At 45.0% G+C, this 14,449-nt stretch overlaps 1 protein-coding gene across 1 annotated transcript in view; it reads left to right on the top strand.

The window, feature by feature from the left end:
- The first annotated feature begins 235 nt into the window (after positions 1 to 235).
- Positions 236 to 14,449, top strand: part of LOC146805146 (coagulation factor X-like) — a 466,750-nt gene continuing 452,536 nt past the window's right edge. The window contains exon 1 of the mRNA XM_085622321.1: positions 236 to 879. Coding sequence (XP_085478447.1) covers positions 810 to 879 — 70 coding nt within the window. The 5' untranslated portion in view covers positions 236 to 809. The remainder of the gene's footprint in view (positions 880 to 14,449) is intronic.

A 14,449-nucleotide genomic window follows, 5' to 3' on the forward strand; every position in this document is an offset into this window, starting at 1 on the left:
AAAACATGTCCTAACTGTTTTTAGTGAAATACAAAAATATTTGTTATATTAACAAAACGACATCAAAGCGTTGGAGGTAATTCATGTTAAGTTTACTGATTAACTTTATTGTGCAAGATGTAGGAGTTAAAAAACAATGTTTTTCATCATAGCGCAAGAGAAGTGCTATCTTATCTTATTTTATCTTAGGTGCAATTTGTAAAGCGCACTGACGCCGAAGCTTCCTGGCGCTGATAGACAGAATGAGAGAGGAGGGAGCATGAATGGCGGGATTCTAGCTAGGGGGAGGGAAGAGGTGAGTTTTTAGCAATTTCCGAAGGGAAGAGGAGGATTTGATTGAAAGATGAAGGAGATTCCAAAGCACGGGAGCCAGGTAGGAGAAACGGCGACCGCCGAATTTCTTGGTTTTATTTTTAGGAGTGACTAGCAGATGACGGTGAGCTGATCGGAGGTTACGTATTGGACAATGAGGACGGATGAGAGATTTGAGGAACGCGGGGCCAGAGCAGTGAAGTGCTGTTGGTTACGCCTGTCACCATTCCAAGTAAGGCATATCTCAGTCTACAGCCCGACAGGTGAAAGAACTCTCTGTGGGATGTGTTTGCTTAAGCAGAGAGCCAGTGCACAGATTCCAGGACAAAAAATAGCAAATTTCCCTGAAAGAGGCGCTCCTGATAAGAGCCCATGATGGGAAATCTTTGTTTATTCTTCTCTATTGCTGAATAAATCAAGGTTTTAGTGACATCGTCTGTTTATTGTTGTTGGAACTGCAGAAAGGAGAACTGCATTTTCATTTAAAAGAAGACACGATGGGTTGTCGTTTGTGGACAGCGCTATTTCTCTTTTTCGACCTGGTTCTGCTCCAAGCTGAAAAGAATGGTAAGAAAATGCGCACTCGCTATTGCTTCTGTTTTTATTTACATTAACATAGATCTGGAGACATCTACATACAGCATTGGACAAAAACTGCATTTAACAAACATACTGCTTCTAGCTTATGCGAGTTGATTAAATGTTCCCAATAGGGTGATGATCACCGGGCAAATTCAGGACAAAGAGTCAAAATAAAATTCCGGTCAAAGCAGGAGAGTCTTTGTAAACTCGATCTTGAACCATTCTTGGGATCTTTTTAAGGATGATAGTTATGATTTCTGCAGTAAAAGAGAAGGCCCTTTCTTCTGCTGACATGCATCTCACATACAGGATTGGCATTCATAGCTCCTTCCTAGATTGAAATTGATTCAGTTTGATAGGCAGTACAGACTGCACCAAGTTGAAGTAGGGAAGCATGGTGGTGGGGATTCCTTGCCTCAGGCCAGCATGGCTTTTTGTTAAGGTTCAGAGACTGACTATGTACAACATGCAGTGTAGGAAACGTCATTACTATCCCACTCAATGTGTGTAAGGATGAGGGGGAATGGGAGCTTAACGTAGAAATCTGTGGCATCATCGTGTGATAATTGCTTACTTCTTAGGGCACACTAAGGGGAACAACTTGTAATCCTAGAGAATTTGAGCATCCCAAAATCACTGAGGGCCCGATTATGACTTTTGGCGCAGCTGAAGCAGGCGGGACGCCATCGCCACGCTCCTACTGCGCCAAAGCGGTGGTCGGGCCGCCCACTAATTAGGAGTTTCCTCCTGTCTGGCGGGCTGCTTTTTGGCGTTCCTACAGTGGTGCCTCTTAAAATGGGCACCGCACTGGGAACGCCAAAAACAGTTCTGCCACACTCATAACCAGGCCCTTAGAGTGAGATATTGCATTAAAATTATAGAGCAAGATGGACTCGAGCCCTAGATTACGTTAATGGTGCTGTAAAGAGGCAAAGTGTTGGGGTTGATTTCAGGCTCCCAGATATATTTCCATTGGTTCTGCATTCAATCTGAAATCAATGTCACCACCACTGCATGATTTAACAATCTCTTCACCCTTCCCACAACACTCCTGCAGCTACAACAAGAAATTCACCATGAAGAAGTAGTGCAAATTAGCATCACTTTCACCTCAGAGTACTCAGTGTAGGGCATTGATTATGATCTGGTCAAACAATTCCGACTCTTACACAAAAGCTTGTTTGTGCAGAGGTCAGAATTATGAGTAGTGAGATCAAATCCACACCCCTGTGATTTTCCACATGTACATATTGGCAAGAGGTCAATCCTACCGATAAATGTGGGGGACAATGTCCATTAAATACCATTCCATACAGATATTGGTGCAGAAAGCACCAAAATCAAATACTTATGGCTGATATTTAAGGGCAAAACACATATTAGGTTCTATTTATTACACCTAATACATGTTCAGTCCCATTATATCAAGTCAAGTCAAACATGACGTTTATTTAGACCATAAGGTCTTTAAACCCATAAAAACATCACCCTTCACAATAAATCTAAAAAAGTGCTCAATTCATCATAACTTCCAATACAAATTTCCAATATCCATGAACCTTTTCCCTAGTTTACTCGGTGTTAAAACTGTAATACATACAGACATCTATCTAATGGCATAAAAATTTTAAAATCGATAAAAATTTCTATTGTACAATATAGTCCTAAAACAATATGAGACACATAAGGCTTTGTCGAACAAGAAAACTATCCTAACTTCCATCATATCTCTCAGCCATCCGTTACCCTTTCCACGAGAAACCTTTTTGCTACGTCCATGTACTTTGCAATGGCTAATGAAATTTCAAGATTTGTCATATCAGTGAGAAGTTTGATTGCTTGTGCGTGTGAAACGGTCCCATATTTTAAAAAAATCAGAAGAAAAAACTGTTTCCGCAAGGCTAGCAGTTTTGGGCAGTGCACTAAAATGTTTAAATTATCAAATTTTGCCCAGCGGTCATGAACGTTTACCACCGGGTTGCCTCATTTCTGCTTTGACTTTCCCGTTAATCATACCAAAATGACCACCCATTATATCGGTTTTTAATGGAAGCAATAACAGTGGCAGCTGGCATGTCCCGAGGGCGGTAGGGCGGGTGGGACATTAGAAACAAAAAATGTTATTACATTAAAACAACTTACCTGCGAGCGTGACGCGAAGTCCTCTGCCTCCTTGGTGGTCTTCCCTCCTTCAGGCAGGCAGGCAGGCAGGCTACAATCTCTCTTCACCAATCCTAGTGCTGCTCTCACCAGCATGAGAGCAGTGCTAGGATTGGTAGGGGCAGCCTCGCTCTGTGCTCCACAGCACTATGGAGGCTTTGGCTTTCTGTAACCTAGCTGTCTTAAGACAGCTAGGTTAGAGAGGTTCAAAGCAAAACGGCCCGCCAAAAAGACATGCACATTTTAAACTGAAAGTGCCCTGCTCTTTCTGCTGCTATCATTCAGCAAAACAAACAAGGTGATGGACGGAATGTTGCACATTGGCAAAACATTCACCCCCAGTCACAGATCTGGGTTTAATCCATCGTTATTTTGCTCACCACGCCACCCCAGTTCAGACATGGCCATATGCAAATCAGTCTTGACCCTGTGTCTCATGGGAACAGTCCAGCCCAAACTGCCAAGCCATGTCTTCCCTGGACCGGAATCATGCATCCTAGGACCGGTTTTGGGGTTTCACCCCTCTTCAGCCAGGATAGCTTGACTCCAGTGGCGTAGTGAGCATGGGACCCACGTCTGGGCTGTCATTCAGCAGCAGCCCTGCCCCTGTCCTGATGCTCGGTTCGGAATAGGGTGAAGAAAATAAAATGATAAGGAATTAACTTCACCACCATTTTATTTTTCTGTCAGGGGGCATTTCAGGGGGCAACACTTTTCCGCTCCTCCGTAATAAATATTGCACAACACCCTTTTGGGCTCTCATGATGAGGACCTAGCTTGTATTATTCACATTGTTCTTTCAAGAAAGTGGGCATGTATACAGACACATAGTCCAGTTATTTAATTCCAGGTCAATTCAATTACTATGCATTACTGAGTTGAAAAAAAATATGGAACGAAAATATCTTTGCAGGTATATGTCCGAATGACGTTTAAAGCTGGATACAATTCACAGTTCCCATACCCATGGGCAAATATTTAATATAGCAGGGCCTCCTTTACAAATACTAAAATAGCATTGGCAAGGCAATAGGTCTTGACTGGTAAAACTATTGGCTTTGACAATGTTTATTTTTTTTATTCTGGATAGCCACAGCAAATGCACATGCATTCACGGCAGCCATCTTGGGCCAGGATTTGTAAAAATATCACAAACTGCATTTATAGACGGCCACAACGGATGCATGCTTATGCTCAGAGGCCATCTATGAATATCTTTTGTTAAATGTTTTTAATTTAAAAAAATCTAATTCACAGATGGACACCCTGAATGCATTAGTATCCACATTGGCCATCTCTGAATGGGATTTCCTAACATAAAAATAAAGCCATTGGAAGATAATGGTTGACTCTGCGTATTCATGCACAAGCGCTTATGGTCATCTTGAAATTATCACAAAAATAATTTCAGATAACTGAAACTGTGACGGGCAGTGCAGGAATAAGCAAGGGGGTGAGGGAAAGAGGATGCTGGGTGAGGTGTGAGAAAAAAAGGTGGAAAGGGCATGGACAGTGAAAGAGAGATGAAGGTGGAGCAGGGAAAGGCAGCGAGGGAGAGAAAATAGTCCCTCCCACGAACCACAAAGCAAGGACTAACATCAGCAGTGCAAGGATAAATAATCCAATTAGAACCAAAATGCGCCTGTGTGAGACAAATGCAAGAATGGGAAGGAAGCCATCAAATCAGGAGCAGGAAAGACAGACTGACAACAAAGCCATCCAATTATGAGCAATGGCTAACCTAACGTATAATGTAAATATAAATAGTGTATTGGAAACAATAGTTCTCCAATAGACAGCTAAAGCTGCATGTAGTCGGTACCTATAAACAGGCAACATACTATAAAATGCCGCAGGTAATAAATTGACAACACTAGGCTTGTGTCAGCAAAGTATTGTATTAAAAAGGGAGCAGCAGCAGACCTTTTAATGTCTTTCCGAAGGACTCCATGAACATTTACAGTGTTCCACGAGTAATTGTTACAATAGACTGAACAGCGGCCCAAAGGGCCTTAAACATTAACATGTTCAGTGAAATATATCCTGTCCAGGAGCTTTAAGGTTTGAGTGGGTGTAAAGCACCAAGTCCCAGATTTACAAACATTTTGCACTCGATTTGCACCGCAAACATGACGAAAACCTGCAAAAAATGTTTTTTTAGATTTACTTTCCAGCGCAAAACTTGTTTTTTGCTGAAAGTTGCCTCTAAGTAATGCAAAACAATGCTTTACATTATTCTACATAAAGTATGTGTTTCTTGGGTGGTACGTGGTCATTCCCATGGGCACCCATGGGCAAAATCCTATCTAGCAACAATAGTAAACGGTTTTGCACCAAAAAATAATGCCACTATGAAGCAAGCATTGAAAAGGAGAAATGCTTTCAATTCTTCTAACCTTTCTTATTTTGCATGTGTGCTGCACTGTGCTGCGCACTTCGAAAGTGGGACAAGTTTTAAAAGTAGTGACAGCATAGTATTTTGTACTGGAGGTGTACCGTTCCAGTACAAAACCTATGCTAGACCTGAGGCAAACACCCTTGCACTATGGTGCAAAGGGGTGTGCGTGGCGCTAGGTGGCCTAATTGTGCGCCATCAGAGTCGATTGTGACATTACTTAGTAGATAAGGCACATTTCTGCTCTCTCCCTCTCAAGCAAAGAAGCGCTGCGACTTTGGTTGCTGACCCGCGCAGTGTGACACCTTTGTAAATCTGGTGCCAAATGTACTCCCTTCAGAGAAAATTTTTTTATGAAATTGTCAGAGTGCTGTATCCCTGCTAATAGGGTGAGAGAGAAATCAGATGAGAAATTGTACAAGTTAAAAGAATGCTCTTTCTATATCATTGCTGGGACCTTGGTCTCCCTATGCCACGAGATACTAGATATCACTTGACTTGTCTTTTATACGATTACAATATATCTTCTTTGTATCCTGTTGGTGTTTGTGCAATTGTAATATTTAATGTGTTTTCTCTAGTATGCTTCTATGGTTTTAATTAACCGAATAAAGTGAATTTGACTGACTGACTGATATCACTCCATCTCAAGTAACTAATTCCCAAAATGACGATGAGCCCCTACCACCCCTAGGATCGCCTAGATTAGTTCAGACATCTCTCTGAAGTGCATTATTTGTATTGTAATATTAGATACCTATGTTCAATTCATACTTGTGCCATAGGAATGTGCAAACACGTAGATTAGGGTTGGTTACCGAACAAAAATTTAATTTGGCCCATTTGGAAGAATTGTTAAATCGACTTCTCATCTTTGGACCAGAGCGGTGCCCTATTAAAGATGAGAGAATTAAGGAACCTCAAGGCTTTTTCGCTTTTGCAGCTTACTCAACTCCTTTCTTTATCAATCCCTTCGAATTGCAAGAGGACTATGGAGTTTTTCCTTTAAGCTTCCCGTTACCACAGTAAGACGTTCTACATTCAGAAAGCTATACAGAATAAAGGGGTATATGCCAGACAAGGGCAGCAGAGTCTAAAGCCTCTGTGCCCCAATAGGAGGCCCCGGCAAGAAGATTGTCAGTGGTAGATTAAGGACCCATCTAAACTGCTAGATCAATGAGCGGTTGACAGACATTTGTTGTAATTGTGGTGATTATAGAGGCAATAGGTGCACACAGATTTAGACCTGAAAGGAAAAAGTTTTTACTGCTACATTCCTTAGGGTTTGAAGGTAGGGATACGCTCAAGCATCTACCTGAAGCTGAAAGTGTAGAAGGAGAGGAAGAAGATGAGTATAAAAGCACTGTCAGGAAATTAGCAAAGAGGTACGATAAACCGCCCAGCGTAGTTGTTTTGCGACACAAATTCTTCAATAGAGAACAAAAGAATGATGAAGACGTTGACACTTACATCACTGCCCTCAGGAAAAGGGTCGCAGGATGAGAATTTGAGAATTTCAGTGAACAACTGGTCCGTGACCAATTTATAAGCAAATGCTCAGACAAATCTATCAGACAAAAACTACTTTATTTAGAAAACCCATCTCTTGATGAATCTATAAGGGAAGCTAACAGTTTAGAAACGTCACAAGCGTCTATAAAAGAACTTGAAAAAAAAAACACTGAAGTGGTTACTCCTGTGCGTCTTCAACATCTTTAAAAAAAAGAGACATACCACAAAATTGTTTCTTTAAGAGAACTGACATTTGTTTTAGGTGTGGCAACCCGTTTCACGTGAAAAATGGAAGACCGTGCCCAACTAAAAATGTAGTATGTCGTTCATGTGGAAAAATTGGCCACTTTGATAAAGTGTGTCAGAGTTACAAGAGAGGAAAAGTACGTATTGGATGCATCAAAGAAACCAGTGACAGCGAGAATGAGGATACGCTAAGCGAATTAAAAGACATGGTACTCGTTGTGGAAGACGGAGAGTTTAAAACTGGTGATCCTAGGTGTTGGAGAAAACGTTTTGCACCTTCTAGTGGACTCTGGTGCGCGTATCACCATGATCACTGAATCTCTCTTTAGAGCAAACTGGGGTGAAAGAGAGCTTCTTACTCCGGATCGCGCACCCGTGTCTTACGAAGGACGCAACATTGATCTTCTAGGTTACTTTGAGGATGTTATGAAATTCAAATATAGGCACATTCATGGTAAGATATATATGTTGCAGTACATGGTTTGAACATATTAGGGTGGTTCCATCAAGGATTATTTAACATGATGTTATGTCCAGGCGCTAAGGAACAAGTTTTGGCCATCCGTGATGATGTTCATGTCGAAGATCTCCTCAATAAATATCCCAAAATATTTTCTGGCGAGTTGGGCTGAATAAAAGGTCTCAAACATGAAATAAAGGTTAGAAAAGACGCTATCCCGGTGAGACATAAGATCAGAAGCGTACCTTTCAGCATAAGGGAAGACCTAGAAAAATAACTCATGACTATGCACAAAAGAGGTGTAATTGAACCAATTGAATCGTCTGACTGGTCTTCATTCCTAGTTGTAGCACGGAAAAAAAATAATGAATTGAGAATTTGCATTGACTTACGCAGTCTAAATAAAGTGATTTGGGTTGACGCACACCCCTTACCCAACATCAATGAAATGCTAGGTGTGATAGCGGGGTCTCAAGTGTTTTCGAAATTAGACCTGGCCTCTGCATACCACCAGATAGAACTAGATAAGGACTCGCGTCATTTCACTGCTTTCAACTCAACTTTTGGCATGTTTCAATTCTGCCACATGCCGTTTGGCCTGGCCTCGGCGGCCTCGGTCTTTCAGCGAGTGATGGTCAATTTGCTAAAAGGGATAAAAAATGTTGCTATCTTTCAGGATGACATCCTTATATTTGCTAAAGATCAAGCAGAACATGACAAGACCTTGAATTAGATTCTCTCCATCTTCCAAGAGCATGGTGTAGTCCTCAAACGTGACAAGTGTGTGTTCTCAAAAGACTCTGTAGAATATCTGGGTCACACCATCTCCAGTGCGGGAATCACTCCTAAACCAAGTCTCGTACAGGCCATACTGGACGCCACTGCTCCTAAAGACAAAGTAGGAGTGAAATCTCTACTAGGACTGTCTGAGTTTTATGCTCGCTTTATTCCGGACTATGCTACAAGGGTACGACCCATTTCAAAATTACTTAAACACCAAAATGAATTTGTGTGGGACGATGATTGTGAACAAGCATTTTCCTGTTTAAAAGAACAATTAAGCACTGTTAAAGCATTGAAACCTTTTGAACCTTCTGTACCATGCAGGTTGACTGTAGATGCTAGCAGTTATGGTCTAGGTGCAATATTGACCCAGGAAGTTCAACATCAGGAACATACCATTGGTTTTGCATCAAGAGTATTGAGGGACTCAGAAACACACTACTCAGTCATTGAAAAAGAACTGCTGACATGTTGGTGGGGCATTGAAAAGTTCAAGAGTTACTTATGGGGCACGACATTTACGTTACAACACAGTGCTATGGAGACATGGAGCCCAATTCAACTCTAATTCTGCAAGGAAATCAAGTAGCTAAACAAAGATTTCATTTGATGAGAGGCCTCAGATTCATATTCCTACACCACCCATACCGATTTCCCTCAAAATGTCAAGCTCCCATCACATTGCTACTCTGCCATTTGCCATAGTGATTATGCCAATGGGCTATAATTTAGAACTACCCTATTTATACTTTCGAAATTACACCTGGTCTCATTTCCCTTCAGTGGCTTGCAATAGTTAGATAGATCATCTTTGGAACTATGGGCATAGTTCAACTAAAAAACCATAGGAACTGACTTCTCTTCCACCATCAAAAACTCTTCATCTGTCACCAAGCAAAACATTTGAGGCCTTGAGATCAGTCCTAGCTCCATTACTGACTGTCTCCCTTTAAAAATATGTGAACTGGAGGAACATCCTTGCCCATCAAGTATTTTTAATCGTATATAGTGCAAACTCCACCCAATGTGTGTCAGAGCACTTTACAGAGACTCAAGTTAGATAGAGAACATCAAGAGGGATAAAACCCGTATATAGTAACACAGATTCACATTGAAATTAGGTAGATGGAGCACATGCTGTAATCTTCTCAGGTGCAATCCGAGGAATAGCAACGTATTTGGGACAGGTACAATCCCTTATATTGTTCCCAGTTTTGCAGTAAATGTCAGGCTACAAAGAGACGGTAACAGGGCCTGCTAGGGCAATTCTTGAAACAGTAGTCTTTACATCTCAATCTTGGAGGAACCAGGAGAAGGGTTCAATCTGATTGATGGGCTGGGTGGAGTTCTACAACTTGGGTATACTTCTAGTGAAAGATTCTTTACTTTAAAGTTCATTGTTATTTTTCAGATGGGGACTTCCAGTAAAAGAGTTGTTTTGTGCTGGGAAGAAGGTACCCTGCAGAGATAACCAGTTTTTTAAAGCTATTCCTAGGTCTTCGAGTGAAGAGATTTGTGAATAATGCATGCCAATTTCAAGATTCTTCTTGCTTCAATTGAGAACCAATTTAAGGAAATGAACATAGGTGTGATGTGGTCATACTTCCTGGAACTTACAACTACCCAAGTAGTAGAGTGGAATGCAACATTCAAGGACATGAAGTAGAGTTTAGTGGTTTGAGTTAACAAGATGTTGCCATAATCTATTTTTGACTAGTCATTGAACAACTTGTTTAAAATCTTCAGTTGGGAAAAGTGGCTCATTACAAAACACGACGACAAACACATCCTATCCAACATTTACAAACTGCTAAGAGACTAGTGTCAGTGACAGGCCACCCACCCAGAGGAGGTAAGGAATCTGGACTGGGGTGTTCCATGTCCAGCAGGGAGTGGGCAGACATCTACACTAGGATGCAAATTTCAACAAACAGAAGGACAAATTAAGACGCCCTATAAATGGACACTTTATTGGGACTAGATGCCTGAATGGGTCCACAAATGGTGCCCAACTAAATCCCCCCAATTGCTGGAGGATCTGTGGAAGTGTGGGTACACTGATGCACCTTGTGTGGGACTGTCCCAAACTAGCTCTCCGTTGGGAAGAAATTATCAATAACATTAATGATATGTTCAACACTGACGTACGAGGTTCTGGGCATATACCATACTAGGACTTCTAAATCAATTGACAAATACACTAAGATAAAATTGGGGCAAAGCCATGACTATGGTGCTGTGGCCCGCCATACAGGTGGTAACGGTACGCTGGTGTAGTAAGTGGACATCAGAATATGGAAACTAGCTCCAACAACTCTGGAACTTACTGGGTATGGAGAAACTCACAGCCTCCCTAGATAAGAGAGAAACACAGTTTCAGAAGACATGGGGACCATACATTAACTTCTTGTCCCAGGAATAAAGAGAAGTAACATGCCCCAGACAACTGAGAATACTAAAACTGATGGAAACACATCCTGAATGGAGCGCACTTTTGATTTACCATACAGAAATCAGGGTGCTATCAATCAATCAGGATTTATAAAGTGCAGCTAATCACCCAATAGGGTTATCCAGGTGCTTGAAGGCCCCGGAGGCTTATTCGAACAGCCAGGTCTTGAGGGCCATTCTGAATTCCGGAAGTGAGATGATGGTCCGGAAGTGCATGGTCCAGGTCTTTGCTGCGATGTGGGAATTTGAGCGTCTTCCACTTCTGCTTCGGTAGACGCAGGGAGAAAGGGCAAGTGAAAGGGAGGTGGAGCGTAGTCTTCTTGATGAATTGGTGCACAACTGGACAAATATCCAGATGCACAACATCAAGGAGAATATGCTAATGCATGTTGCTGATACTGCTTTCACTATACAGTAAAACTCAATAAAATAAATATAAAACATAAAATCTTCAGTTGGGACCAACTGTTTCATTCCACACAGGAGATGCATTTGTAGTTGAGTTACTTTTATAAAGTTGTATATGTGGTATTGAACATTAAGGTTCTTGTCTAATTGGCAGCCTAGAGATTTTAAGCGTTCAATGAAGGGGTTCTGGCTCTTTCATTGGTGTTATGAATGCCAAAGTGTTTGTCCAGCATCCATGGTTTGCATTATTTATTAGCAAGTTGGGTTTGTGTTACAGTGTATTGCCAGCATTGCTTCCGCCTCTCTTTTTTTCTGGAGCCCTGCCTGGTCTATGTGCCATATGTGGCTTCACTGCCAGCTGTTGGTTCGATGTGACCAATGCAGGTGCAGGAGACATCTATGTTTTGTCTTTATAAAGTAACACGTAGAGTTAATGTGAATGCTCCAAAGCACAAGGTGCAACATACAGATCACAGATGTGTATTGTATGTAGATGGCTCAGTGAGTTACTGCTTTTATCAATCAATCAATCAATCAAAGCATTTATATAGCGCACTACTCACCCAGAGGGTCTCAAGGTGCTAGGGGAGGGGGGTCCGCTACTGCTCGAACAGCCAGGTCTTGAGTTGCTTCCTGAAGGCGAGGTGGTCCTGGGTCAGGCGGAGGTGGGTCGGGAGGGAGTTCCACGTCCTGGCGGCGAGGAAGGAGAAGGGCCGTCCCCCTGTGGTGGCTCTTCGGATGCGGGGGACGGTGGCGAGGGCGTGGCCGGTCGATCGAAGCTGGCGTTTGGGAGCGTAGAAGTTGAGGCGGCTGTTGAGGTATCCTGGGCCTTGGTTGTGTAGGGCTTTGTGTGCATGGTGACCGGGAGCCAGTGCAGGTCTCTCAGGTGTCCGGAGATGTGGCTGCGACGGGGGATGTCCAGGATGAGTCGTGCTGAGGCGTTCTGGATCCGCTGAAGTCTTTTCTGGAGTTTGGCGGTGGTTCCGGCGTAGAGGGAGTTGCCGTAGTCCAGACGGCTGGTGACGAGGGCCTGGGTGACCGTCTTCCTGGTCTCGGTGGGGATCCACCGGAAGATCTTTCGTAGCATGCGCAGGATGTTGAAGCACGACGAGGAGACGGCGTTGACTTGTCTGGTCATGGAGAGGGTGGAGTCCAGGATGAAGCCCAGGTTGCGTGCGTGGTCTGTTGGTTTGGGTGCGCTGCCTGGGGCGGGGGGCCACCAGGAGTCGTCCCAGGCGGAGGGTGAGGATCCCAGGATGAGGACTTCCGTCTTGTCCGAGTTCAGTTTCAGGCGGCTGTTCTTCATCCATTCGGCTACCTCTTTCATCCCTTCGTGGAGGTTGGCTCTGGCGGTGGCGGGGTCGTTGGTGAGGGAGAGAATCAGCTGGGTGTCATCGGCGTAGATGATGTTGAGGTTGTGCTGGCGTGCGATGTCTGCGAGGGGGCTCATGTACACGTTGAAGAGGGTTGGACTGAGCGAGGAGCCTTGAGGGACGCCGCAGATGACTTCGGTGGCTTCAAATCTGAACGGGGGGAGGCGGACTCTCTGTATCCTTCCGGCGAGGAAGATGATCCACTCCAGTGCCTTCTCCTGGATTCCGACGTTGCTGAGACGCTGCACTAGTGTACGGTGGCAGACAGTGTCGAAGGCCGCGGAGAGGTCTAGGAGGATGAGGGCCGCTGTTTCTCCGTTGTCAAGCAGAGCTCGGATGTCATCGGTGGCTGCGATCAGGGCGGTCTCGGTGCTGTGGTTGGCCCGGAAGCCAGACTGCGAGAGGTCGAGGGATCCGTTCGTCTCGAGGAAGGCGGCCAGCTGCTTGTTGACGGTCTTCTCGATGACTTTTGCAGGAAACGGGAGCAGCGAGATGGGGCGGTAGTTCTTGAGGTCGGAGGGCGTGCTTCCAGCTCTCCAGGAAGGTAGCGGTGTCGAAGGAGGTGTTGATGATGTCCCGCAGGTGGGGTGCGATGACAGCGTCGGCCTTGTTGAAGACGTGGTGAGGGCAGGGGTCGGTAGGAGATCCGGAGTGGATGGAGTTCATCGTGCGGACGGTGTCTTCGGTGCTGATCGGGGTCCAGGCGCGGAGGGTGGTGGTGGGGGGCGGTGGTTCGGTCGTGGCGTGCGTCGGTTGAGTGCTGAAGCTGTTGTGTATGTCCGCGATCTTGTTGTGGAAGTAGGAGGCGAGGGAGTTGCAGAGGTCTTGTGAAGGGGTGATGTCGTTGTTACCGGCGTTGGGGTTGGAGAGCTCTTTGACGATGTTGAAGAGTTCCTTGCTGTTGTGTGCGTTGTTGTCCAGTCGTTCCTTGAATGCGGTTTTCTTGGTGGCGTGGATGAGTTGGTGGTGTTTTCGGGTGGCGAGCTTGAGGGCAGTCATGTTGTCCGGTGTTGGGTCTCTGCGCCAGGTTCTCTCGAGGGCTCGGCAGTTCTTCTTGGAGCTCTTGAGTTCGTCGGTGAACCATGGGGCTTTCTTGCTACCGGGTCTGCTAGTCGGGGTCTTCAGAGGGGCGAGGTCGTCTGCGCAGTCGCTGATCCACTTCGTGAGGTTGGTGGCCGCTTGGCTGGGGTTCGTTGCGCTGGTGGGTGGGTTCTTGCTCAGGGCGGTTGCGAGCTGGTCGGCTGTGATCTTGTTCCAGCTTCTGCGTGCAACCTGTTGCTGGTGGTGGTGGATCGTGGTCCTTCTGAAGCTGAAGTGGACGGAGCTGTGGTCCGTCCAGTGGAGTCCGGTGGCGTGGCTGAAGGCGATGTACTTGCTGGATGCGAAGACGGGGTCGAGCGTGTGGCCGGCGTAGTGGGTGGGGGTGGTGACCAGCTGCTTGAGTCCGAGGTTGGCGAGGTTGTCCAGCAGGGTGGTGGTGTTGCGGTCGTTGTTGTCCTCCAGGTGGAAGTTGAGGTCCCCGAGGAGGATGTAGACAGCGGAGGGGAGGGCGTGCGGGCTGATGAAGTCGGCGATGTCTTCGCTGAATTGTGTGCGTGGTCCCGGGGGTCTGTAGATGAGGGTGCCTCTGAGGGTGGTCTTGGGGTTGATGTGGACCTGGAAGTGCAGGTGCTCGGCGGGTGCGAGGGTGTCGTCGGTGTTGGTCGTGATGGTGTTCCTGTGGATGATGGCGATGCCTCCTCCGGTGTGGTTGATGCGGTCCCTTCG

This window comes from Triturus cristatus, chromosome 8, assembly GCF_964204655.1.
Source record: "Triturus cristatus chromosome 8, aTriCri1.1, whole genome shotgun sequence".
In the NCBI taxonomy this organism is placed as follows: domain Eukaryota; kingdom Metazoa; phylum Chordata; class Amphibia; order Caudata; family Salamandridae; genus Triturus; species Triturus cristatus.